At 41.6% G+C, this 27804-nt stretch overlaps 1 protein-coding gene and 1 long non-coding RNA gene across 20 annotated transcripts in view; both read left to right on the top strand.

The window, feature by feature from the left end:
* The window catches only part of LOC115156587 (disks large homolog 1), a 285164-nt gene that overhangs the window by 181386 nt on the left and 75974 nt on the right, over nt 1–27804 (top strand). For 10 of the 19 annotated variants that reach the window (XM_029704075.1, XM_029704070.1, XM_029704069.1 and 7 more), the window contains 3 exons: nt 2867–3003; nt 3951–4110; nt 23989–24115. In XM_029704075.1, the coding sequence (XP_029559935.1) occupies nt 2867–3003; nt 3951–4110; nt 23989–24115 (424 nt within the window). The remainder of the gene's footprint in view (nt 1–2866; nt 3004–3950; nt 4111–23988; nt 24116–27804) is intronic. The other 9 variants (XM_029704079.1, XM_029704077.1, XM_029704076.1 and 6 more) reach the window with 1 other exon arrangement.
* On the top strand, nt 12883–13836 carry LOC115156590 (uncharacterized). Its single transcript, XR_003868292.1, has 3 exons — nt 12883–12971; nt 13064–13157; nt 13293–13836. It is a non-coding gene; the product is annotated as an uncharacterized LOC115156590 (long non-coding RNA).

Genomic DNA, 27804 nt, shown 5'->3' with positions numbered 1-27804 from the left:
GGTTGTCCTTCTGGAAGGTTCTCCTATCTCCAGAGGAACTCTGGAGCTCTGTCCAAGTGACATCGGGTTCTTGGTCACCTCCCTAACCAAGGGCCTACTCCTCCGATTGCTCAGTTTGGCCCGGCGGCCAGCTCTAGAAAGAGTCTTGGTGGTTCCGAACTTCTTTCCTTTAAGAATGATGGAGGCAACTGTGTTTTTGGGGACCTTCAATGATGCAGAAATGTTTTAGTCGTGCCTCGACACAATCCTGTCTCAGAGCTCTACGGACAGTTTTTGCTCTGACATTTACTGTCAACTGTGTAGGACCTTATATAGACAGGTGTGTGCCTTTCCAAATCGTGTCCAATCGATTGAATTTACCACAGGTGGACTCCAAGTTGTAGAATCATCTCAAGGATGATCAATGGAAACAGGATGCACCTGAGCTCAATTTCCAGTCTCATAGCAAAGGGTCTGAATACTTATGTAAATATGGTATCTGTTTTTTATGTGTAATAAATTGGCAAACATGTCTAAATCTGTTTTCGCTTTGTAATTCAGGGGTATTGTGTGTAGATTGAGGAACATTTTATTTAATCCATTTTAGATTAAGGCTGTAACGTAACATTGTGGAAATAGGGAAGGGGTCTGAATACTTTCTGAATGCACTGTGTATGAAAAATTCAGTCACTAATCTCGGTTAACTGGAACAAAAATCTCTCATTGTTGGAAATTCAGATTCGATGTCTCCACTCTCGCAAACGGAAAAGCCCCCCTTCCGAAATTAACACCTGTGTTTATCATTCGTGTGTATAAAGCAGAGAATGAGACTCAACATGGAAGTGCGTGAGGAGGATATTTGACACTGCTATTTACAATCATAGCATTGTCCCATTCCATCCCTTCCTTTAAGCCACTGCAACAGTTGTTTAAAATTAGTTGCATTTTTCGTCCAAATATTGTTTTTGAAATTTGAGTCCCGACTGAATGTTCTAGGCTACTCAATGCATTGTTATTGGCGCTGATGAATACAATTACATTTCTAAAGGAGTCAAATAGTTTGTAGGAAAACGTTTTGTCGTCATTGTGATGTCATCAGATTGACCTTGGATGTAGTATAACATTAGCTAACTAGCTATGATTGAGGTTAAAGTATACAGTATACCACAAAACATGCATGCTCCAGTTTTCACGCAAAAGTTTCACGACTAGGTGAAAAATCGATATGTAAAAAACACATTTCCAATTCACACGTGTATAATACAAACTTGTACATGTGTGAAATACGACAAATATAAGCTCCCACCTAATAATAGGCTCCCACCCACGTCAAGTTTAGTTTTTATAAATGCATTTATAAAAACTAAACTTGACGCGGGAATGTGCTTAGCTTCCCTCAAACTTTAGGTAAATATATACTGAAAAGACAAAAAAAAGAATTTTTGCATTATACAATAGCTATTTCTAACTATTATCAATTTCATTTCCATGATCATTGCAGAATAAATTATTTACCTTTTCTAACTGTGATGGTTTCATACTCGTGATGTAGCCTACTTTACAGTAGTAAATAGATACACTATTTCAAGTATTTTGCTCTAACAGTGCAGCATATTTTGTTTCTGGAAAAAGTTAATGCAAAACATTGTAGAATTCAAATGTTCTGTTTACAGGTCCACAACATTTTGCAATAGTTGTTTTTTTTTGTTGGAAAATGTCAGACACAGCAAATGTCGCAGTTAAAGTTATCAAATTTGGCAACACTTCCAGAGATGTTTGATCAAGTGCGCCATTGCTATTTCTTTTAGAAACTGCCATGGCCTTATTCCAATACTTTTTGTCACCATAAAAGATGAGTGATGGGTGTTTTTCAAGTTTTAATACTTATTCATGCGCACACAGTTTCAGGACAGGTCTGATTTATACCTGTAAACATGTTATTTTGATAACACTGTAGCTTATTTTTTATTTATTTATTTATTTCACCTTTATTTAACCAGGTAGGCAAGTTGAGAACAAGTTCTCATTTACAATTGCGACATGGCCAAGATAAAGCAAAGCAGTTCGACAACATACAAAAACACAGAGTTACACATGGAGTATAACAACATACAATCAATGATGCAGTAGAAAAAAATAAGACTATATACAATGTGAGCAAATGATGTGAGATAAGGGAGGTAAAGGCAAAAAAGGCCATGGTGGCAAAGTAAATAAAGTATAGCAAGTAAAACACTGGAATGGTAGATTTGTAGTTTGAAGAAAGTTCAAAGTTAAAATATAAATAATATGGTGCAAAGGAGCAAAATAAATAAAATAAATAAATACAGTAGGGGAAGAGGTAGTAGTTTGGGCTAAATTATAGATGGGCTATGTACAGGTGCAGTGATCTGGGAGCTGCTCTGATAGCTGGTGCTTAAAGCTAGTGAGGGAGATATGATTGTCAGCCCAACATCCTTTTATACTCTAGTTTAGTGTCTGGTGAATGTCTGTTTAAATGTCACACCACCTCACCTTCTTATTCATTACTTTAGTTTAACACCAGCTGTCATGTGTGTTTCATGCTTTTATTGAGGTTAACCTGGTCAAAGGAATGTAGCATGAGTACTGGCAGTGTGGATGTGTTTTGTTTCTTTCCTCTTTTTAGCAAAGTAGCTTTAGTTAAAATCCCTCATTGCCGTATGATTATACAGGCAAGAGAAGAATGCCTCGGATTCCTAGGAAACATATCAGAAAAACACATTTTCCCCATGATTGCATTGTTTGCTGGGGATGGGAATTTCATTATTGTTATGCTAATACAGTGAGTGTGACTTTTTTTTCAGCATACATATTTATTTTCACAGATTGGTTAACGTTATGAAAATTCTCCTCTTGTCTCGTCCAGGTCTTGGTTTCAGTATAGCAGGGGGAGTGGGGAACCAGCACATCCCAGGGGACAACAGCATCTACGTCACCAAAATCATCGAAGGAGGAGCTGCACACAAAGACGGGAGGCTACAGATAGGAGACAAACTTCTGGCTGTAAGATCACTATTTCCATTTCCATCGTCCTTCATTCCACTCATTTAGATACATGGTCATTATTACAGATACATCAGTACCTCAGAGCCCTTGCATTAAGGCTTCAACATTTCCATGAGACAGGATTGGTGGTGAGTGTTTTTTTATGTTACTGTTACTGTGATGTTTCCATGTTTCCATATTTGAGTGTGCAGCTCCCTGAAATATAAAGTTCGTATGATATGTTTTGAGGGTGCACCTTTAAAGTGGAAATCTGCACTTACCTCATCATTTTTTTTTACTTCTGAATTAATTCAATGTTGCCCTTTATTCTTGAAGAATATAACTTAGAAATGCCTCATGAACTTTAGTTCAACTGCCATCAGAACCCAAAATATAAGCTTATTCAACCCATAAGAGTCTAAGCCCTGCTCCATTCGGACCCTACAGACAATTTTGTGAGAAGAGATTTTCGAGATGTCTCATGGTATGACAAACACCGGTCTAGCTCTTGTCATCTTTTATCGCAGATGTGGAAGTGCGACATCAGCGGATGCATTTGGGTTGAGATGCATCCAATGCCAAAAAAATAATATTTTTATTTATTTTGCTAACTAGATTACCGCAGGGGTGCAGACACCGACTCTAGGGGGTTAACTCCAATGTTGATAAGTAAATGGAAACAAGCACTTTATACCCCTCAACATGGTTAAAACTATAACGTTAATATCATGAATGCTCAGTCCTTGCATCCATACCGTTGTCTATGAATTTGAGTGGTTACATTTCTCCAGGCCTATCCCTCAGCTTTTTACCAAAACGGGTGAGGAGTTGGCTTCGTTTCAACTGCTGATTGCCGCTTTAACTGTGTTTTACAAATGTGTACATTCACGTCTGATCTCACATCAATAAGTGTAAACTTGTCCGAGTGGTCCATACAACGTGTGTGTATATCTGTCTCTGTGCAGGTGAACAGTGCTTGCCTTGAGGAGGTGAGCCACGAACACGCTGTGACTGCCTTGAAAAACACCCCCGACGTGGTCTACTTGAAAGTAGCAAAACCCAACAGTGTCTTCATGAATGACAGTTTCGCCCCGCCTGACATCACCAACTGTGAGTTTCCACTTTGTGAGTTTCCACTTTGAGTTTCCACTTACTGAGTACATCCCCTTTGTGAGTTTCCACATTTGATCAATTGTTATGAGGGTCGTCCACCTCACTCCTCAGGTAAAACCTCTGCCTCAATATATATATATACACTATCCTGCTGCCTACAGGATGGTATTCTAAAACAACTTAACCTTGTGAGTAGGAGTTGGTATTGTAATCTGAGGGTTATTCCAATTCCCTCATATTTAAGTGAATCTCTGACTTCATTTCAACAAAAAATGGAAATAGCCAAAATACTGTGTCAGAGAAAAGTTTGAACAACAATCCCTGTAGTGACATTAACAGCTTTTCCCCTAATCACATATTGTGGGGGGATAAGGAGTCCACAAACGATCAAAAACCAATTTGCGACAATGATGAAATGTGGAAAAGAGAATAGCAGCACCCTGTCGTTTTCCCAGTACAGGGTCGGTAGGAGAAAGTGTGTCAGATGGCTGACGCCCAATGGGAGGCGGTGGCTACAGCACCAGGCACCATATTGATTGGCGCTGCTGGCTAGCGGCAGAGCCAGCGGGGGCACTAACAACCCACTAGAAGAGAGGGCTCAAACTCATATCGATTGGACACATCTGAACAAACCACCCCCTCACAGGACAACTCACACCCCCACATGCCCCCTGCAGACATCAGGCCAGGGCCTAGCAAAGTGATTTTCTGAGTATTGACTATGACAATTCCATGTCAATTCTATCAACCCGGGAGTTTCATTGATATTCCAATTTTCCAAAAGAAATTGATGGGGAAAAAAATAAGTAAAATAACTTGCTCTTTAGTTCTGGAACTGGAATTCATAATTTAATTCATTTCCTGAAATCAGTTTAATTGGAATTGAATTGATCCCCGTCTTTTTTAACACACACATCCTTCAATATTCTTTGAATGGCTTGCTTCAAAGTCAAAATCAAGGTGACGCCCTACAATCCCTTCAGTGCAAATAAGTGGTATAGGTCTACTTCGGTTTGCTTCTGAATGTTTGATTGTGATCCAAGGACAGAAGGTGAATCCTTGGTCAGATTACCGCTGGATTCAGTGTTGTGACACAAGGGCAGTTTGAACTACCTGAGACTGAAGATGTAACATTGGTGGTTGGATCAGTGTCCATCTAAAGGCAGACCAAAACCATGTGGCAATGTAGTGAAGAAAGTGACCTTGCACCTGCACCTTTCACGCTAGTATTGCTTCAGTAGACATCTAGCTGTGTAGAATGTAAGCAGTCTCAAAGTGATCAAAAGCACAGCATGGTTAATCATCTTCTGTAGCAAAAGCAGTGTTGCCTCAAAAGATTAGCCAAAGACGCCTACGATAAGGCCGTCAGCACCATAACCAAGTTGATTTTCTCAAGGGACCATTGGAATCAGTGCTCCGCTCTCTAAAAAGCCTTCTAACTAGAGCCTAACCGATCCATCCAATACTATCATAGATTCCCACTGACAAGGATTCTGTAATGTTGCATGTGGCCCAAAAAGCACCCTATTCCCTGTATAGTGCAGTACTATTGACCAAGTCCCATGGGCCCTGGTCATGAGAAGTGCACTATATACGGAATAGGGTGCCATTTGGGACGCAGTTGCTGTCATGAAGCACAGGCTTAGAGGCGTGAAGGGCGAACACCAAAATTAAATCATGGATGCTAGCATCACGTGGTCACTGCTGCTTTCTCCGTCCCCCCCCCGTCCCCCATGCTAATCCAGACAGCAATACGCTAATGCAGAGGACAGGAGGGGAGTGCAGCAATATGTATAATGATGTCCTGCCAGGACGGGTGGTGGAAGATCTGAGCCGGAGTTAATGAATGAGAAATAATTCTGTTTAGTGTCGCACAATAGCTCAATCATGGGAGGCTTTAGGAAAAAGGGGAAATAATTGTGCGGATGGGCCCTATGGTGCGCTACCGCATCCCCTCATCCTCTTGTTCCTTGTTATCATAAGCACCGATTGCGCTGATTGGATCAGAGAAGAGGAGGGTGGGAGGGACACACACAAATTAAGTGTGCATCGAAGTGAGGGTTTATTTCCCGTTGCCTTTGAGAAAGAACGACAGTATATGCCGTGCAGTGTTAAATCGCTGTCTGTGTATTGAGACCTACTGAATATTTGATGTGAAGGGCAAGAACAAAACGTTGACTATGTCTACTGTTAGTGGGTCTTTGTTTTACCCAATATTTCAATAAAAATATGATTTCAGGTAGGTAATTTTGTCAATAGATAGATTTCTATTAATGCATAAATCTCATTTCAGGCCTTTGCGCTTTAAACCCTCAAGGGATTTGGCAGAATTAGCACAGCACTTAACTACAATATTTTTTGGTGTTGATAATGAAACCTATCACAAAGTCAGTATTACACTTGTTCATGTCTTCATTCTGTTTCGATGTACACTACATGACCAAAAGTATGTGCACACCTGCTCGCCGAAGCCCTCTCTTCTATTGGGTAACACTTTACGTGACACCCAGCATCATAACATGTTATGACCTGGTCATAACCATGTCAGAGTTTGTCATAACAGCTTGCATAGCTTGTCATAAACTGTTTTAATATGGTTATAACACTGTCATGACCCATATATTTAGACTGTTGTGACATATATTGTGTTGTTTTATGGCTGTTTAAGACACATTTGTCAAAACCTACCACACAAGGCAAAACATTCCATTACACCATAGCCTACGTGTCAACAGAATGTTTGTTTTATTTTTTATTTACTATCATTTCTCATTTTAGCCAATTCAATTGCGGTCATTCTGTTGCTGATTTTTCAGTCATTCTGTTGCGGATTTTGTAAGAGTGTATTTTCTACAAGTAAAAAAAATATTTTAAAAAACCTGACTGTAAATAATTCATTTCAACAACAAAGGATTTAAGAAACAAACTTTCAAACGAAAATGAAACTTCTTGACATGGTGCAAACTCATTTGAATAAATGTGGGTTTTGACACTTCTGTAGGTTTCATAACCAGCCATAAAATAATACATTTTTATATTTTTGTCATTTAGCAGACGCTCTTATCCAATCTACACAGAATGCCCCATAATGACTAAGCGAGAACTGGTTTTTAGACATTTTTGCTAATTTATTAAAAATAAAATAAACATTCCTTATTTACATAAGTATTCAGACCCTTTGCTATGAAACACAAAATTGAGCTCAGGTGCCTCCTGTTTCCATTGATCATTCTTGAGATGTTTCTACAACTTGATTGGAGTCCACCTGGGGTTAAATTCAATTGATTGCACATGATTTGTAAAGGCACACACCTGTTGAGAGTGCATGTCAGAGCAAAAACCAAGCCATGAGGTCGAAGGATTTGACCGTAGAGCTCTGAAACAGGATTGTGTTGGAGCACAGATCTGGGGAAGAGTACCAAAACATTTCTGCATCATTGAAGGTCCCAAGAACACAGTGGCCTCCATCATTCTTAAATGGAAGAAGTTTGGAACCACCAACACTATTCCTAGAGCTGGCTGCCTGGCCAAATTGCGCACTCAGGGGAGAAGGGCCTTGGTCAGGGAGGTGACCAAGAACCCGATGGTCCCTCTGACAGAGCTCCAGAGTTGCTCTGTGGAGATGGGAGAAACGTCCAGAAGGACAACCATCTCTGCAGCAGTCCACCAAACAGGCCTTTGTGGTAGAGTGGACAGACGGAAGCCAGTCCTCAGTGAAAGGCAATTGGCAGCCCGCTTGGAGTTTACCAAAAGGCACCTAAAGGAGAAATAAGATTCTTAGTCTGATCCAACCAAGAACTCTTTGACTTGAATGCCAGGCGTCATGTCTGGGGGAAACCTGGCACCATCCCTATGGTGAAGAATGGTGGTGGCAGCAGCATGCTGTGGGAATGTTTTTCAGCGGCAGGTACTGGGAAACTAGACAGGATCTAGTTTCCCAGTAAAGATGAACTGAGTAAAGTACAGAGAGCCCAGACTTTAACCCGATCGAACGTCTCTAGAGATACCTGAAAATAGCTGTGCAGCATAGCTCTCCATCCAACCTGACAGAGCTTGAGAGTATCTGCAAAGAAGAATGGGAGAAACTATCCAAATACAGGTATGCCAATCTTGGAGTGTCATACCCAAGAAGACTCGAGGCTGTAATCGCTGCCAAAGGTGCTTCAACAAAGTACTGATAAACGGGTTCAATCATAGCTAGCTAACATTAGGCTATAGCTAGTCAAGCAAATGGCTCTGAGATATGAATAATAGGATCATACACGTAACGTCAGCCAGCTAGCTAACAGTACACTTTAACTTGAAATGAAACCACTTTCTGTCAAAATTAGAAATGTATCTTACCCGTATACATCATACATGGATGGACGTGTCTCCTGTGTGATGCCATGGTTGCTCTTAGTTTGAAGATGTAATCCAGAGACAAGGTGTTTTCTCCATCTCCTTAGCTATCATACTCGAATTCTACTGATTTCAAAACTCAGCCCTCCATAAAGTGGAGAGCAACATTTATGCAGTTTTACTACATTATACTTTTTTTTTTTTAAAGCAGCTTTAGACACGATTACCTAGACATACTGACCAGCTCAAATAGACAGAAGCGTGCTATATGACAGACCAATCCAATCTCATCTCTTGGCATGTCCAGCCCACTCATTATCTCAGCCAATCAAGGCAAGTGCGATGGTTGCTGTTTTTCTGTGGCTAAACCATCTAGGCTGGTAATTTAACAATTGTATTTGTATTTACAGATGGCATACAAGTTTGTTATTAAGGCATGTTAAGGTTCACATGTTCGAGAAGGCATTTCTGCCAAACACATTTTGTTAAAAATAAAATGTTGAAACTGTTCTCCTGTGAAGTAGTGACCTGCGACATACGCCTAGTTTCCTGAAACAGGTCTCAAATGGTTTCATAGGTAAACAAAAGAGCAACAATGACAGCATCTCAGTTCAGTTAATAAGAGGTTTTAACTGTGCAAGAGGTTAAGAGCATGGTCTGGCCAACTGACTTTGATGACATGACAAACTTGTTAGCAGGCGGGCATGAGAGAGATGACATACAGTGCCTTCAGAAAGTATTCACACCCCTTGATCTTTTCCACATTTGTGCTACAACCTGAATTTAAAATTGATTGATTATATTTAGATTTTGTCACTGATCAACACACATTACCCCATAATACCCCGAAGTGGAATCAATTATTAGGAATGAATACAAAATAAAGCTGAAATGTCTTGAGTCAATAAGTATTCAGCCCCTTTGTTTTGGCAAGCCTAAATAACGTTGCGTTAAAATATGCTTAACAAGTCACAAGGAGTTGCATAGGCTAACTCTGTATGCAATAATGGTGTTTAACATGATTTTTGAATGACTACCCCATCTCTGTACCCCACACATACAATTATCTGTAAGGTCCCACAGTAGAGCAGTGAATTTCAAGCACACATTCAATGACAAAAACCAGGGAGGTTTTCCAATGCCTCGCAAAGAAGGGCACCAGTTGATAAATGGGTAAAAAAAGCAGACATTTGAATATCCCTTTAGTCATTGGTGAAGATACACTTTGGATGGTGTATCAATACACCCAGTCACTACAGATACAGGCGTCCTTCCTAACTCAGTTGCTGGAGAGGAAGGAAACCACTCAGGGATTTCACCATAAGACCAATGGTACCTTTAGACCAGTTCGATTTTAATGGCTGTGATAGGAGAAAACTGAGGATTGATCAACAACATTGTAGTTACTCCACAATACTAACTTAATTGACAGAGTGAAAAGGAAGCCTGTACAGAATCCAAATATTCCAAAACATGCATCCTGTTTACAACAAGGCACTAACTTTTTGTCCTGAATAAAAAGTTATGTTTGGGGCAAATCCAATTCAACACATTACTGAGTACCACTCTCCATATGTTCAAGCATAGTGGTGGCTGCATCATGCTATGGGTGTGCTTGTAATCGTTAAGGACTGTGGAGTTTTTCAGGATAAAAAATAAACGGAATAGAGCTAAGCACAGGAAAACCTGGTCATCTGCTTTCCACCAGACACTGAGAGATGAATTCACCTTTCAGCAGGACAATAACCTAATGCACAAGGCCAAATCTACACTGGAGTTGCTTACCAAAAACACAGTGAATGTTCCTGAGTGGCCGAGTTACAGTTTTGACTTAAAACTGCTTGAAAATCTATGGCAAAACCTGAAAATGGTTTTCTAACAATGATCAACAACCAATTTGACAGAGCTTGAAGATTTTTGAAAAGAATAATGGGCAATCCAGGTGTGGACAGCTTTTAGAGAATATATTAGTGTTACATTTCTGAAGTAATCAAAAAATGTTTTACAAATTCATATTTAGCATGCCCCCTAAACAGCTGTTTGTCATAGGAGGTGAAGACAGAGATGAGCTGTAAAGTGTCTTCACGTTAAATAAAATGAAATGTATTGGTCACGTACACATATTTAGCAATGTTATTGCGAGTAGCGAAATTCTGTTCCAACAGTGCAGTAGTATCTTAACAATTCACCACAATACACACTTTTAAACGTAAAAGAATGGATTTAATAAATAAATAAATATTAGGACGAGCAATGTCAGAGTGGCATTGAATAAAATACAGTAGAATACAGTATATACATATGAAATGAGTAAAGCGGTGTGTAAACATTAGTAAAGTGACTAGTGTTCCATTTATTAAAGTGACCAGTGATTCCATGTCTATGTACATAGGGCTGCGGCCTCTAAGGTGCAAGGTTGAGTAACCAAGTGGTAGCCGGATAGTGATGGACATTTAACAGTCTGATGGCATTGAGATAGAAGCTGTTTTTCAGTGTCTCGGTCCCAGCTTTGACGCACCTGTACTGACCTCGCCTTCTGAATGATAACGGGGTGAACAGGCCTTGGCTCGGGTGGTTGATGTCCTTGATGTTTTTTGGCATTCCTGGCCACACAGTCATGGGTGATCAGGGAGTACAGGAGGGTGCTGAGCACACACCCTTGTGGGGCCCTTGTGCTGAGGATCAGCGTAGTGGAGGTGTTGTACCTACCTACCTACCTTCACCACCTGGTGGTGGCTCATCAGGAATTCCAGGACCCAGTTGCAAAGGGCAGGGTTAGTCTGGGATCAAGACATCGGTGTCCACGACGTGGCTTGTTTTCCCTTTGTAATCCGTGATTGTCTGTAGACCCTGCCACATACGTCTCGTGTCCGAGCCGTTGAATTGTGACTATACTTTCTCTGTACTGAAGTTTTACCTGTTTGATTGCCTTACTGAGTGAATAACTACACTTTGCTGTAGTTAAATACGGTGGTTTGCTCTTTCAGTTTTGTGTGAATGCTGCAACAATTTTTGGTTTGGGTAGGTTATAATAGTCACAGTGGGAACCATATCCCCTTTCCACTTCCTGATGATTTCAGTCACCGTGTCCGTGTATATGTCAGTGTTATTCTCAGAGGCAACCTGGAACATATGTGACCCGTTTCAGGAAACTAGGCGTATGTCACGGGTCACTACTTCACAGGAGAGCCATTTGAACCAACAGCTGTTTTAGAGAACTCTGGTCTGAGTGTGCCAGAGTGCAGAATAACTGATGAATTTACGAACGCTCAACACCGGTTGAATATGACCGGTGTCAGTAAACGTCAGCAAAAACGCATAATTCAATTTTTGCCAGGAGCACAGTAAGTCACCAACGCTCTGGATAACATGAAAACAGCCTAACCAGCTCTTCTTGGGAGAGTAAAATGGTCAGAGTTTGGGTGGGGGCTAAAGTTTAAGATTATTATTATGGCATTGCACATGGTTAGTGTGAACCAGAGTGACTTGACACAACAATGGGCCAAGCAACGGAAACGACACAGGACGTCTTATTTAATGAAAGGGGTTGCAGTCTACCATGAAGCATTCATCTATGTATACGGGTAAGAGTCTAGCTACAGTTTCAGTTATTATACGTTAGCTAGCTATCTGACATTAGATGGCTGGCTCGCTAGCTAACATTATGTTTATGATCTGTGTGTAGTAATGTTATCTCAAAATGCAATTTCGCATTGCTAGTTATAGCCTAATGTTAGCTAGCTAACTAGCTAACATTGAACCTATTTGGTTAACTTTAGCTAACTATGATAATCGGTTTGTATTGCTAGTACTCTATGGATTAGGATTATGGTTCATTGTTTAGCTAGCTACATGTCTAAATAAAAGACCCCAAGTTAAAGCTTACTGTTAGGTAGCTAGCTGACATTAGATGGCTGGCTCGCTATCTAACATTATGTTTATGATCTGTGTGTAGTAATGTTATTTCAGAATGCCATTTCGCATTGCTAGTTATGTCCTAATGTTAGCTAGCAAACTAGCTAACATTGAACCTATTTGGTTAACTTTAGCTAGCTATGACAATCGGCTTGTATGGCTAGTACTCTATGGATTAAGATAATGGTTTATTGTTTAGCTAGCATGTCTAAACAAGACTCCATTTCGTCAGATGATTACATGACCCATCATGTTAGCCAGGTGTGTCTGACGGTGATTACGGCTATCTATGAATAATAATGCCAAAATATTTGTATCTGGAATTTGTCTTTCAGCATCAGTAGAACATGCTTGACTCTCCTCCACCAGTCACACAAGGAGAGTGGTCTAATGCTTCCCATCATAAAGAGAGCTGGCCCAAGCAAGCACAGGTTACACCTGAATCATGAGGACTTGTAGCGAGTGGTGAACTTCATCAACAACTACGCAGAGGATAATTCAATAGTATTACCAGGATGCCACCCGGGACACAAACACTTTGGTGGAAAGCTGCTGCCATCCCATTGTGACAAAAGCAGCAGTGTTGCGTCTCCACAAGTAATCGATGACAACACTTGGTAGGGAAAGCATAAACATGTTTTGATTATTTAATTGACCAACGTGATTGGCACTACTTTTATTGATCTCATATTATTTCTGTATTTTCCAGAGGTACGTGTAGATGGGCTATGTGTTATCATTTTAACTTCCAGTTTCCAAGATGATGTTTCTGTATGCAGTGCTGCTGCTCTGCACATTTGTAGGTAAGTGAGTGCTGCTGCTCTGCACATTTGTAAGTAAGTGAAACTTACCTGATAATGATGCATTAAAAACATATTACGTTTTACATTACATTTTCGTTTCATTAACTTACCTTGATGTTCTTTTGTTGTTTGCAGGTGCGCTATCCTTCTGACCCTATGCAGCAAAGTCCCATCTACTTTTTAACTCCTCGCACGTGTGGCTTGTTTGAGGACTGCTGTGAAGGAATACCACAACAAGTCAACAACTTGATTGATGAAGGCATGTCATCAAGCAAAGGCAGTAGTGCAGTTATCAACTACATGGACCATTTCTTCACCAACTACGGATTTGGGGAAACACGTGTGGACCTGAATTGTGGTAACTGCAGTGGCCAAAACAAGAACAAGTTTGTGCTCTGCTATTGTGCCTGGTGGACCATGCACAAACTCCGCCACAGTCGGACCTTCACTTCCTGATTACAGGCCACACCAAGTTTGCCCCCGACTGCTGCTTCGGTCTCATCAAGCAGTGCTTGAGATTGCTGGTGTTGTGAAGAACTGCTGGTTGGACTGGGGGATGGTACGGTGCTGATGGAAAGCTATGACTGGCACCAACACCTGACTCCGTACTTCAGGCTGCTGCCACAGTTCAAACAGTTCATTTTTATTGCATTGTATGAGGTTTTTCTTCTTATCTAAACTTGGGAGGTGAATTGATGTTGTGCAAGGTTGTAATGTCTTAAATGTTTTTGTTATTTCCTTCGATGCTCTGGAGCCTGGTGTTGTTGTCGCCAAGGAGTGTTCAGATTGTCAGGACCAGGTTTCAGCTACTGCACAACGCTGACATCCTTCCTCCCATAGACGGTCTGCCTGTACAAGCACCACCTGAACTGGACACAGCTAGACAAACTGATGTTTTTGAGAAGATCAGAGAATTTTGCGACGAAGAGGCTATGGATATCATAAGCCCTGCACCAAAGTCGAGGGCCGGACAGAAACTGCTCTCCGAATATAGATTCCCTTGTTCATGCGTGGTTCGGACGGACCAGTCATCAGCGCTATCTGCAGTTCCTCTATTCAAATGACTCTCTAATCAATTCAAATTTTATTGGTCACAAACACATGGTTAGCAGATGTTAATGCGAGTGTAGCGAAATGCTCGTAACACACATTGCTGCGACAATTTCTTTTTTTTATCCTGCTGCTCAGCCACTTTACCTCTAATATTTTAATCTGGACACTTTCTGTTTACCTGGAATTGTTCCTTATTGTAGGCTACTACTTTTACCACTTTTAGTCTTAATCTTACTACACTACTCAGTGTTTAGCACATGACCTCACATGTGAATCCTTAAAGAGATGGGTGACGCTGGCTTAAGAGGGTGCGAACAATGCTGAATGGGTTTAGACAAAGGAGAGCTCTCCAGTACGTACCAAAACATTCAAATGCCATTTTCTCAAAAGTGAGTATTGAAGTTTATCAACTTTCAAAGCAAAATTACTTTCCCATTGTTCCTCAAATGCAGTGAATGATACAGTGCCCTCCAAAATTATTAATCCCCCTTGGCTTTTTTCCTATTGTGTTGCATTACAACCTGTAATTTACATAGATTTTTATTTAGATTTTGTATGCTGGACGTACACAAAATAGTCCAATTTGGTGAAGTGAAATGAAAAAAAGAACTTATTTCAAAAAATTAAATTTAAAAATGTAAAAACAGAAAAGTGGTGCGTGCATATGTATTCACCCCCTTTGCTATGAAGCCCCTAAATACGATCTGGTGCAAACAATTACCTTCAGAAGTCACATAATTGGTTAAATAAATTCCACCTGTGTGCAATCTAAGTGTCACATGATCTCAGTACATATACACCTGTTCTGAAAGGCCCCAGAGTCTGCAACACCACTAAGCAAGGGGCACCACCAAGCAAGCGTCACCATGAAGACCAAGGAGCTCTCCAAACAGGTCAGGGACAAAGTTGTGGAGAAGTATAGATCAAATTTGAATTATAAAAAATATCTGAAACTTTGAACATCCCACGGAGCACCATTAAATCCATTATTAAAAAATGGAAAGAATATGGCACCACAACAAATCTGCCAAGAGAGGGCCACCCACCAAAACTCATGGACCAGGCAAGGAGGGCATTAATCAGAGAGGCAACAAAGAGACCAAAGATAACCCTGATTGAGCTGCAAAGCTCCACAGCGGAGATTGGAGTATCTGTCCATAAGACCACTTTAAGCCGTACACTCCACCGAGCTGGGCTTTATGGAAGAGTGGCTAGAAAAAAGCCATTGCTTAAAGAAAAAAATAAGCAAACACTTTCGGTGTTCGCCAAAAGGCATGTGGGAGACTCCCCAAATATATGAAGGAAGGTACTCTGGTCAGATGAGACTAAAATTGAGCTTTTTGGCCATCAAGGAAAATGTTATGTCTGCCGCAAACCCAACTCCTCTCATCACCCCGAGATGACCATCCCCAGCATGGTGGTGGCAGCATCACGCTGTGGGGATGTTTTTCATCGGCAGGGACTGGGAAACTGGTCAGAATTGAAGGAATGATGGATGGCGCTAAATACAGGGAAATTCTTGAGGGAAACCTGTTTCAGTCTTCCAGAGATTTCAGACTGGGACAGAGATTCACCTTCCAGCAGGGCAATGACCCTAAGCATACTGCTAAAGCAACACTCAAGTTGTTTAAGGGGAAACATTTAAATGTTTTGGAATGGCCTAGTCAAAGCCCAGACCTCAATCCAATAGAAAATCTGTGGTATGACTTAAAGATTGCTGTGGAACCCATCCAACTTGAAGGAGCTGGAGCAGTTTTGCCTCGAAGAATGAGCAAAAATCTCAGTGGCTAGATGTGCCAAGCTAATAGAGACATACCCCAAGAGACTTGCAGCTGTAATAGCTGCAAAAGATGGCTGTACAAAGTATTGACTTTGTGGGGGTGAAAAAGTATTTTACATCTTCAAAGTGGTAGGCATATATATATATATTTTAATTCCAGGTTGTAAGGCAACAAAATATGAAAAATGGCAAGGGGGGTGAATACTTTCGCAAGCCACTGTATACCATTCTGTACCTCTGAGTCTCTACTTTTATTCAATGTAAAAAAAAATATTTTAAAAAAAATCACATTTTGCTACATAACCCTGATTTGAGCCGGTCGGTCACATATCCCAATCTGCGTGGTCAAAACCATCTTGAAGCATGGATTTGGATTGGTCAGACCAGCGTTGAATAGACCTTAGAATGGGTACTTCCTGTATGAGCTTCTGCCTATTGGGAGGAGCAAAATGGAGTCGTGATCTGATTTACCGAATGGAGGGCGGCGGAGGGCCTTGTAGCCATCCCAGAAGGGGGATTAACAATGGTTGAGAGTTTTTGAAGCGTGAGTCCAGTGGTTGTTCCAATAAAAGTTTTGTGATTATGCTGCGGTAATTTGTGGTTTAGAACGGTACCCTGCGTCACCACTTTATTGCTCCAGGCCAGCGCTAGGGGGAGTTAGAGCATTGATTACGCTTTTGGGTCCTACTGTGTCACTAACTGACAATGAATAGGTGACATAAACCTAAATAGAAACTGATAATTGTGCACGGCTTCAGTATTACTTACTAAAACTGTTAGACTAAGGTTTTTATTATTTCATTTTATTAGGATTATTTTGCTCTTACTGTAGTACTGTAGCCCACTCCCGACCGGTCACATTGTACAGTGCCTGGGTGGTGCAATGGTCTAAGACACTGCATAGCAGTGCAAGCTGTGTTGCTACAGATGCTGGTTCAATGCCCGTGCTGTCCTCGACTGGGAGACCCATGAGATGACAGTAGGTTTTTGGTTTCTCTTCCTCTAAAAACAGAAATAAATAATTCAAAATAACAAACTGACTTCATTTACAAAGTAGTAACAATGTCTCACCCCATGTTCAAGAATGGCCTTTTTGTCATTCATTTTACATTATTTGAAAACAAAATCATCTCCAAAACATTGTTATTTTTTTAAACAAAGTGATTATTATTATTATTATTAATTTAGAATTATATAAAAGCACTGCTCAAAAAAATAAAGGGAACACTTAAACAACACATCCTAGATCTGAATGACAGAAATAATCTTATTAAATACTTTTTTCTTTACATAGTTGAATGTGCTAACAACAAAATCACACAAAAATAATCAATGGAAATCCAATTTATCAACCCATGGAGGTCTGGATTTGGAGTCACACTCAAAATTAAAGTGGAAAACCACACTACAGGCTGATCCAACTTTGATGTAATGTCCTTAAAACAAGTCAAAATGAGGCTCAGTAGTGTGTGTGGCCTCCACGTGCCTGTATGACCTCCCTACAACGCCTGGGCATGCTCCTGATGAGGTGGCGGATGGTCTCCTGAGGGATCTCCTCCCAGACCTGGACTAAAGCATCCGCCAACTCCTGGACAGTCTGTGGTGCAACGTGGCGTTGGTGGATGGAGCGAGACATGATGTCCCAGATGTGTTCAATTGGATTCACGTCTGGGGAACGGGCGGGCCAGTCCATAGCATCAATGCCTTCCTCTTGCAGGAACTGCTGACACACTCCAGCCACATGAGGTCTAGCATTGTCTTGCATTAGGAGGAACCCAGGGCCAACCGCACCAGCATATGGTCTCACAAGGGGTCTGAGGATCTCATCTCGGTACCTAATGGCAGTCAGGCTACCTCTGGCGAGCACATGGAGGGCTGTGCGGCCCCCCAAAGAAATGCCACCCCACACTATGACTGACCCACCGCCAAACCGGTCATGCTGGAGGATGTTGTAGGCAGCAGAACGTTCTCCACGGCGTCTCCAGACTCTGTCACGTCTGTCACGTGCTCAGTGTGAACCTGCTTTCATCTGTGAAGAGCACAGGGCGCCAGTGGCGAATTTGCCAATCTTGGTGTTCTCTGGCAAATGCCAAACGTCCTGCACGGTGTTGGGCTGTAAGCACAACCCCTACCTGTGGACGTCGGGCCCTCATACCACCCTCATGGAGTCTGTTTCTGACCGTTTGAGCAGACACATGCACATTTGTGGCCTGCTGGAGGTCATTTTGCAGGGCTCTGGCAGTGCTCCTTCTGCTCCTCCTTGCACAAAGGCGGAGGTAGCGGTCCTGCTGCTGGGTTGTTGCCCTCCTACGGCCTCGTCCACGTCTCCTGATGTACTGGCCTGTCTCCTGGTAGCGCTTCCATGCTCTGGACACTACGCTGACAGACACAGCAAACCTTCTTGCCACAGCTCGCATTGATGTGCCATCCTGGATGAGCTGCACTACCTGAGCCACTTGTGTGGGTTGTAGACTCCGTCTCATGCTACCACTAGAGTGAAAGCACCGCCAGCATTCAAAAGTGACCAAAACATCAGCCAGGAAGCATAGGAACTGAGATGTGGTCTCCACCTGCAGAACCACTCCTTTATTGGGTGTGTGTTGCTTATTGCCTATAATTTCCACCTGTTGTCTATTCCATTTGCACAACAGCATGTGAAATGTATTGTCAATCAGTGTTGCTTCCTAAGTGGGCAGTTTGATTTCACAGAAGTGTGATTGACTTGGAGTTACATTGTGTTGTTTAAGTGTTCCCTTTATTTTTTTGAGCAGTATATTATTAACCCTGTTATTAGCAGGACAACGCACAATGCCTTGCAGTTCTCCAGCTGTATCCACTGAAAGCGCACAAGGTTCAAGGCACGAGATGTGCTGCAGAGCCGCGCACAGAAGACAGAACTAGCCCATGGGGGAGGGGGGGAGTGTTCACCCCCTTACCGGAGAGTTCACCCAGCCACACTAGGTAGCACTGAGCAACACTTTAACCCTTGTGTTGTCTTAAGGGTCAAAATGACCCGCCACTATGTTTAATAACAGCAGAGAAAACCCCCTAAATGATATTTTTTCAACTTGAAATTTGATGACTTTTCCTAGAGTGCCCCCAATATTAGAAAAAGTGAAACATCGTCTTTGTTCATATTTCCATGAAAGCTGTACACCACCAGGGTACAAAGATTGTCTGAGGGTCATTTTTGACCCAGCAGTTCGAAAATCATTTACACACCACAAAAACCACAAAGACACACACACACACAAAATGAGAAATTGAGATTGTGTGCTACTGATTGAACTCAGACAAAACTAAAACATTCTTGTGCATGTGCAGCATCTCCCCTCCACGACCCCACACATGACTCAAGTTCACAGACAAAATAAAAACAATTTCAGATTTCTTGAAAGCATTGTTTACTAATGAGGAATGCAGTCAGAGACTATAAATGTGCTGCAGATGAGAGTCTCCCCAGTTCTCTCTTTGCTGAAGCAATGAGTGCAAGTTTCAGTGCCCAGCAGGTCATAGATCTGATTTTTTCAGATGTCCAGGAGGAACAGGAGAACAATGATTTTGAGGAGGAGGTATCTGAAGAAGAAGATGGGGAAGAATACAGCCCAGAACACAATGCATCATCTTCAGATGAAGAAGAAATCCCCCAAGCTGAGAGACATTTTTGTCAAAGAACAGCAAAATAACATGGTCCTTGTCACCATATGACAACCAGGGCAGGATGTCAGCACAAAATGTCATAAGGATGACCCCAGGGCCCACAAGACATGCAGTTGCCCATGCCCAGGACATCGCCTCAACATTCTACATGTTCATCACACAAGCCATCGAAAAAAAATCATCCTGGAGATTACACATTTGGAGGGTTTACGTAAATATGGAGACAACTGGAAAAGGATGGATGAGATTGACCTGCGTGCCTACATAGGGCTGCTAATCTTAGTAGATGTGTATAGGTCCCGAGGCGAGGCTACATGTAGTCTCTGGGATGCAGAGAGCGGAAGGGCGATTTTTCGTGCCACGATGCCACTGAAAGTCTTTCACACTTTCTCAAGAATGCTACGATTTGATAACCGTGAGTCAAGACCTGCAAGACATGTGAGAGAGAGACTGGCAGTCATAAGAGAGGTTTTGGAGAAGTGGGTGGAGCATCTGTCATACCTCTACAACCCTGGGCCTGAAGTATCAGTGGAGGAGCAACTGGTTCCATTCAGAGGTACATTTTATTTTCATATCTGTAATTTAAGTGATTTTCACAGTTCATTTTATTATGAATTTCTGTAATATCATTGATTTATGTGATTGTTTTCTGTGACACTGATACTAATTACTGATAGTAATCTCTTTTGTCAAAAGGTCGCTGTCCTTTCCGGCAGTATATGCCCAGCAAGCCAGCAAAGTATGGTATCAAGATATGGGTGGCATGTGAAGCACAATCCAACTACACTTGGAAGATGCAAGTCTACACAGGGAAGCCGACCAGTGGAGGCCCGGAGAAGAACCAGGGGATGCGGGTTGTGCTTGATGTGACAGATGGACTGAGGGGGCACAATGTCACGTGTGACAATTTTTTCACCTCTTATGAACTCAGCCAGCCGCTTCTGAAGAGGAAGATCACCATGGTTGGCACAGTTAGAAAGAACAAGCTTGAGCTCCTCCCTGCACTCCTTGCAATAAGGGGGAGAGAGGCCTTCTCATCAAAGTTTGCCTACACCCCCACCACCACTCTAGTTTCTTACCTCCCAAAGAGGAACAAGAATGTGGTCCTCCTGAGCACACTGCACAAAATGGCTGAGATCAGTGATCATGAGGACAGGAATCCAGCCATCATCCTGGACTACAACCACAACAATGGAGGCGTGGACAACCTGGACAAAGTGGTTGGACCTTACAGCTGAAGGAGGATGACTGCCAGCTGGCCCCTGGTCATATTCCATAACATCATTGATGTGTCTTCTTACAGTGTCTTCGTGATATAGAACAAGATCAACCCTACCTGGATGCCTGATAAGCGGATCAAGAGGAGGGTGTTCCTGGAGCAGCTGGGAAAGGTACTTGTAAACCCACACATTCAAAGAAGGGAGCGCCTCCCCCGCACAGTGGCCTCTGCAGCGCTTGTGAAAGCTGTTCAGGGGGCTGAATCTTGTCCTGATCCACCTGAGGCTGCAGCTGGGGCAGGCAAGAGGAGGAGATGCCAATTCTGTCCCCTAAAGAAGGACTGTAACAAATACTATGTGCTTGAACATGTACATGTGAGAATGTGCGCACACATACTGTCCTACATGTGCTAATTAGAGTTGATTGATTTATGTTCGTCACGTTTTTGTTTTGAATCTTACTTATTGTTGTTTACACACCTTGTGGGTGGGGGCAATGGTTTAAAAAAATGGGAGAAGACTAGTATTTTGTAGTTGAATTCCTCATTGTACTGTATATAAGAATATATCACTATCTTGCCAAAAAAGTTGAAGACTTATTGTTTCCCTTCAATAAAATGCATTCAAAACTACTTCTGCACATTTCTGATACTTTCTTAGGCTATACAAGTGCTATATCTTGCTAAAAAATGTATGTTTACACCTATGCAGTACCTTTAATAATAATATGTATCACCAATCCGACCATGATTGGGAGTCCCATAGGTTGGCGCACAATTGGCCCAGCATTTCTCTCCCTCTAAAAACAGAAATAAATGTTTTGGCCTTTACAAATATTATTTTGGCCTTTATTCAGATTACAATCACTCACTTTTCTGTTTTTTAAAAAAATATATAAAATATATCCAAAATATTATATATTATCAAGTTGATGACACAGTAATATAGCGGCACCTACATAAAGCTGAGTGACTCACTCATTCATGGCTTTGGATCAAAATAAATAAGTACCAACATCCTTTCTGATAGTCTTTAATAAAGAAATGTTTTGGTTATCCTGACCTGGATGGGGCCTCCCCAGTGGCGCAGCTGTCTAAATGCAAAATTCCAGAAAATGATGTCATGGCTTAGAAGCTTCTGATAGGCTAATTGACGTCATTTGAGTCAATTGAAGGTGTACCAGTGGATGTATTTCAAGGCCTACCTTCAAACTCAGTACCTCTTTGCTTGACATCGTGGGAAAATCAAAAGAAATCAGCCAAGACCTCACAAAAAAATGGTAGACCTCCGCAAGTCTGGTTCATCCTTGGGAGCAATTTCCAAACGCCTGAAGGTGCCACGTTCATCTGTACAAACAATAGTACGCAAGTATAAACACCATGGGACCACACAGCCGTCATACCGCTCAGGAAGGAAACACATTCTGTCTCCTAGAGATGAACGTAGTTTGGTGCGAAAAGTGCAAATCAATCTCAGAACAACAGCAAAGGACCTTGTGAAGATGTCAGTCAGCAAGTTATAGCTTGGGCGCAAATGGGTCTTCCAAATGGACAATGACCCCAAGCATACTTCCAAAGTTGTGGCAAAATGCCTTAAGGACAAGAAAGTCAAGGTATTGGAGTGGCCATCACAAAGCCCTGACCTCAATCTCATAGAAAATGTGTGGGCAGAACTGAAAAAGTGTGTGCGAGCAAGGAGGCCTACAAACCTGACTCAGTTACACCAGCTCTGTCAGGAGGAATGGGCTATAGGATAGATCAAATGATAACATTTGATCTATTTTGTTGAAATTATCGGGTTTTTTTCATTTTATTGTAAGTGTGTTCAATTTAATATTGTAACTTTAATTGATTGTATGAATATTGATTCCATTAACTTTATTATTTTTATTAAGAAATGTTTTGAATGTATGAACTAGGTTATAGGCCTGTTGAGCTGATCTGGGGTGTGATATGAGGAAAATAGGCAAGGTGTTAAAGGCATGTGTACAGATCCTTGACCTTCCGGAGCCGACTGGTCAAGCTTTGTTTTTATTCTGACTTCTCTGTACTGAGCTTCTACTTCTGATCATTAAAGATATTCTGACTTGCAAGTACACACTCGGAAACAGGCCATTTTACCAGTGGTGGAAAAAGTACTCATTTGTCATACTTGAGTAAAAGGAAAGATACCTTAATAGAAAATGACTCAAGTAAAAATGAGTCACCCAGTAAATACTGCTTGAGTAAAAGTCTAAAAGTATTTGGTTTTAAATATACTTAAGTATCAAAAGTAAATGGAATTGCTAAAATGTACTTAAGAACCGAAAGTAAAAGTATAAATTATTTCAAATTCCTTATATTAAACCAGACGGCCCAATTATTTTATTTTTATTGATGATAGCCAACACTCAGACATAATTTACAAACAAAGCATTTGTGTTTAGTGAGTCCGCCAGATCAGAGGCAGTAGGGATGAGCAGGGACGCTCTCTTGATAGGTGTGTGAATTGGACTATTTTCTTGTCAAAAGGTAACGAGTACTTTTGTGTGTCAGGGATAATAAATGGTGTAAAAAGTACATTATTTTATTTAGGAATGTAGTGAATTAAAAGTTGCCCAAAATAAAAATAGTAAAGTACAGATACCCCAAAACCTACTTAAGTAGTACTTTAAAGTGTTTTTACTTAAGTACTTTACAACACTGCATTTTACACAGTGCTACAGTTGGTTGTTTTCAGGCACTTGCACACACTGTCCCCTTCCCAGATGTCGGATCTGGGTTGCATTACCAAATGACCCCCTCAAGGTCTTGCCTCACGCAATCACATTGGTAACAGTAGCCTCAATGCACAGAGAGAGGTGAGTGAGAGATGCCGAGACAGGAGCCTCATTCACCCACTGCATTCGGCACAGAGTGGGATTGGATGTGTCGATATACTGTTTCACAGACATAATATCTTAGAAAACGCTATCAGCATCCCGGGACCTTTTTCGGAGGTGGACAAATGCCCTGTCGGTCGGCTTTTCTCTTCCGGCGGTGCACTAGGTAATTACCTCGCGGTATTTGGTTGGTGTTGGTGGAGTTTAGGTTAGGTTTCTTGTTAGCTACTCCGTCTGAGCTGTTTTTTTTCTCTTTATCAGCCTACTCCCAACACATGGAGAACCATATCAGCCCTCCCAGCTACCTGGGCCAGCCCCTTCCCCCTGTGGCCCCGTCAGGACGCTACTCGCCAACCCCCAAGAGCATGCTGGGAGAAGAAGTCACCAGGTAAGGCTAATTCAGTGCCTCCCCATTCTGCGTGTGTGCGCATGTGCATTCAGGTTTTTTGCTGTTGCTCAGTAGTGTATGATGAAGAGATAGAGAGGGCTGGAAGGCGGTAGAATGTTAGGATTATTGAAGGATGGGATGATCAATGGGGTATGGAAGGTGGATTGATGGAGGGAAGGAGTGGAGGAAGTGTGCGGCTAAAGGGACATGACTGGCTTTCCCACCCATAACTCTAACCCTAAACTTAACCAAACCCCTAACCCTAGTCATGACCAATTAGGTAATTCAACATGGGTTTTCTAGTCAGTCATACCTCTTTAGTTTTCCTTGTGGGGGAATGGGTGACAGGGAGTCCCTGAGTGTTTGCTACCCTTTTTTTCCCCCCTGGTATCATCCCCTCGGATAGACCAAAGCTCAGTCCGAAGCCAGTCTGATAGGACAAGAATTTATTGAAAATGTCTCCGAGGCCAGCCGGCCAGAAGCTGCAATCGCGTGCCACATTCCCCCGGCGAGAGTTCTGTCTCCTCCCTATCTCCCGTCACTCTCCCTAGCTCTCTCCCTCCATCGCTCTCACTAGCTCACCATTCCTCTCTCGCTAGCTCTCTTTCTCGCTAACCAAGTTTCCATCCAGTTTTTATGCGAGTGGGATCTTTTTGTGTCTGTAAATTAATAATGCGCGAAATAGCGGTGGAAACGCCTTGATGCGCAAAATATTGATATAATATCGAAGTGAATTTGGAGTAACGCGATCATATGGTGTATACAGTTGTTGCTCAACTAAAAGTTTTGCAATTATGCTGCGGGATTTAGAGGTAATTTGTGGTTTAGTACTTTACCCTGCGTCACTACTTCATTGCTCCAGACCAGCGCAAGGAGTTAGAGCACTGATTATGCTTTTGGGTCCCAAGGCGCTACTGTGTCTATAACTGACAATGAATAGGTGACATAAACCAAATAGAAACTGATAATTGTGCACTTCATGGTGTGGAAATGTTAGGATTATTTTGCTCTTACTATGTACGATAGCCAACTCCCGACTGGTCATGTTGAAACAGCGCCCGAGTGGCGCAGCGGTCTAAGACACTGCATCGGAGTGCAAATTGCTTTGCTACAGATACTGGTTCGATACCCGTGCCGGCCGCGACCGGGAGACCCATGAGGCGACGGTGGGATTTTGGTTTCTCTCCCTCTAAAAACAGAAATAAATAATTCTAAATAACAAACTGGCTTTATTTACAAATGAGTAATGTCTCACCCCATGTTCATGAATGGCATTTTTCTCACTCACTTTAGGTTATTAAACAAAGCAGTTATTATTCTTATTAATTAATTTAGAGTTATATAAAAGCCCCATAGATATTCTCACAGATCAGATATGCCCAAAGAAAAATGCCCCTTAGATATTAATTTAGAATTTAGAATCCTCTAAATCTAATTCGCAGAGAGTCACGTCATTGAAAATATATTTTCCGATATTCTGTAGGCCTACTGTAGGCGACATGAGTCTCACTAGTGTTGAGTAATAGGATTTTAAGCAATAGGCTACCCGCTGTGGTCAACTATTTCAGCACCGTTTTGAGCTGCTCTGAGACAAGCATGGGGACTGGTCTTGATAAATCAATGAGATTTTTATATTCACTGAATCTCTGTTTGGGTATTGGTTAGATTACAATTAGGATGTGGTAATGTTATGCTCTTAGTACTGTAGCCTACTCCCGACCGTCACGTTGTACAGGGCCATATTTTCCTTTCCATCCTAACGGAAGCCCTGTGGGTTTCGTTTTTTGGGGGAATAGAAACACCATAATATTAATCAAATTAATTAAGCTACATTTCTTAAAATCAATCCCATATACAAAGTTCCATTTGTAAAGGGTTTATTAAGGGTTTAATTACAATATTAACGGTTATTTAATCACTTATAAATGCATTATAAAGCATTAATAAACGGGTTATAACTAATTGGTCAAACGAGTGTGAAAACCAGTCAGTGCTTGCTAAATAGAGCCACTATTTACCTCCAACTATTAACCAATTGTAAATGCACTTACAAATGCCTATAATATTGAACCCTTATCTTTCAATATGCAACCTTATTTTCAATGGTTGCACAGTTAAACAATAGTTATTTTCTCACTTTTGGGTGTAAAAAGGTTTAAAAGGGTTTAAAAGCTGACAGTGTTTTTATATATTTTATTTTATTTTGAATCCTGCGGCTCTGTTGGGCTAAATTGCTGTGAGCGCTGCTATCTGTCCCGGGATCCTGCCAGATTCCGTATAGGGAGACGGGAAAGCGCAGTTAGCCTAGCTGGCTCGGTGGTCTCAAATGGAGGCCGCTATTGAACGTTTCCACCATTGCATGAGCTGTGTTTACTTTGCTTTATGGTGGGAAACATCTCGGTCCCCAAGGCAAAAACCCTGTGCTACCCAGGAGCATGAGTACAGAACATAACAAGGCTGCTTCCGACTGTTCTACCACAGATGCCGGGAGCTGACACTGTCGTAGTCCATGTGGGGTCAAACGACATCAGGAGGGTTAACCCGGAACATTTGATTTTTTTTTTTATATCACTGATTTTAGCATTAAAATACCAATAATTTAAAAAGACCAATAGACCAATAATAAAATACCAATAAGGCCAATAATTTCAGGTCCAGGACCATCGTTGGGCCGCGGGTGTGAAAGATTCAGCAGACTGCTGGCATTACACATCTGGCTAAAAGACTACTGTAGCTCTGCTGGAGTCACTTTTATTGATAACTTTGACACCTTCTGGAAACAGAAGATACTCTACAGGAATGACAGAGTCCATCCAAATCATCTTGGCTCCTGGACTCTGTCCACGCATGTCAAGGCTGCATCGAAATTAATGATCCAAGTCCAGCTCAGTGAATCCCTACCATTGTGATAATGAGTCATCATAATGCTGCATCAAATGTACATGATCTTAGGGGCATTGACAAACACAATGTAAGTAATTTAATTTGTGTACCCCTAATTTCACCGAATACATCTGTTTATCCTACAGCTATTGTAAGCAGTAATCATGAGCCTATAATCCAGAGTTACAATGTTAACACTGAGGCGGTGTGCAATAGCAGGAAGACCACTTTATGCAGCTCATCCTGCACTATCAGCTCCAATGTAAATAACATGAGTAAGTCTACCTCTGCATTAAAAACAATCAAGCAACCCAGAAAAGTGCTAAAAATAGCCCATATTAACATATGTAGCCTAAGAGACAAGGTCCATGTGTAACGTGGGTCGTCTAATGGGGACCAAGACGCGGCGTGTGACGAGCTCATAATTACTTTTATTTAACTCTCAAACAACAAAACGACCATAAACAGTCCCGTCACGTGCAACATACACAAAACAGGAAACAACCACCCACAAAACACAGGAAAAAACACCCCTACTAAATAGGACCTTCAATTAGAGGCAACGAGGAACAGCTGCCTCCAATTGAAGGTCAACCCGAGAAACTAAACATAGAAATAAACACACTAGAACAAACATAGAAATATACAAACACAGAACATTAACCAAAAACCCCGAAACACATAAAACAAACACCCCCTGCCACGCCCTGACCAAACTACAATAACAAATATCCCCCTTTACTGGTCAGGACGTGACACCATGAAGTCAATAACTTGCTTGTAACAGATGACATTCATATTCTGAC

Source organism: Salmo trutta, chromosome 21 (genome assembly GCF_901001165.1).
Source record: "Salmo trutta chromosome 21, fSalTru1.1, whole genome shotgun sequence".
NCBI lineage: Eukaryota > Metazoa > Chordata > Actinopteri > Salmoniformes > Salmonidae > Salmo > Salmo trutta.
Note: the sequence above shows the minus strand (reverse complement) of the source record. Positions and strands in the feature narration are given on the sequence as shown.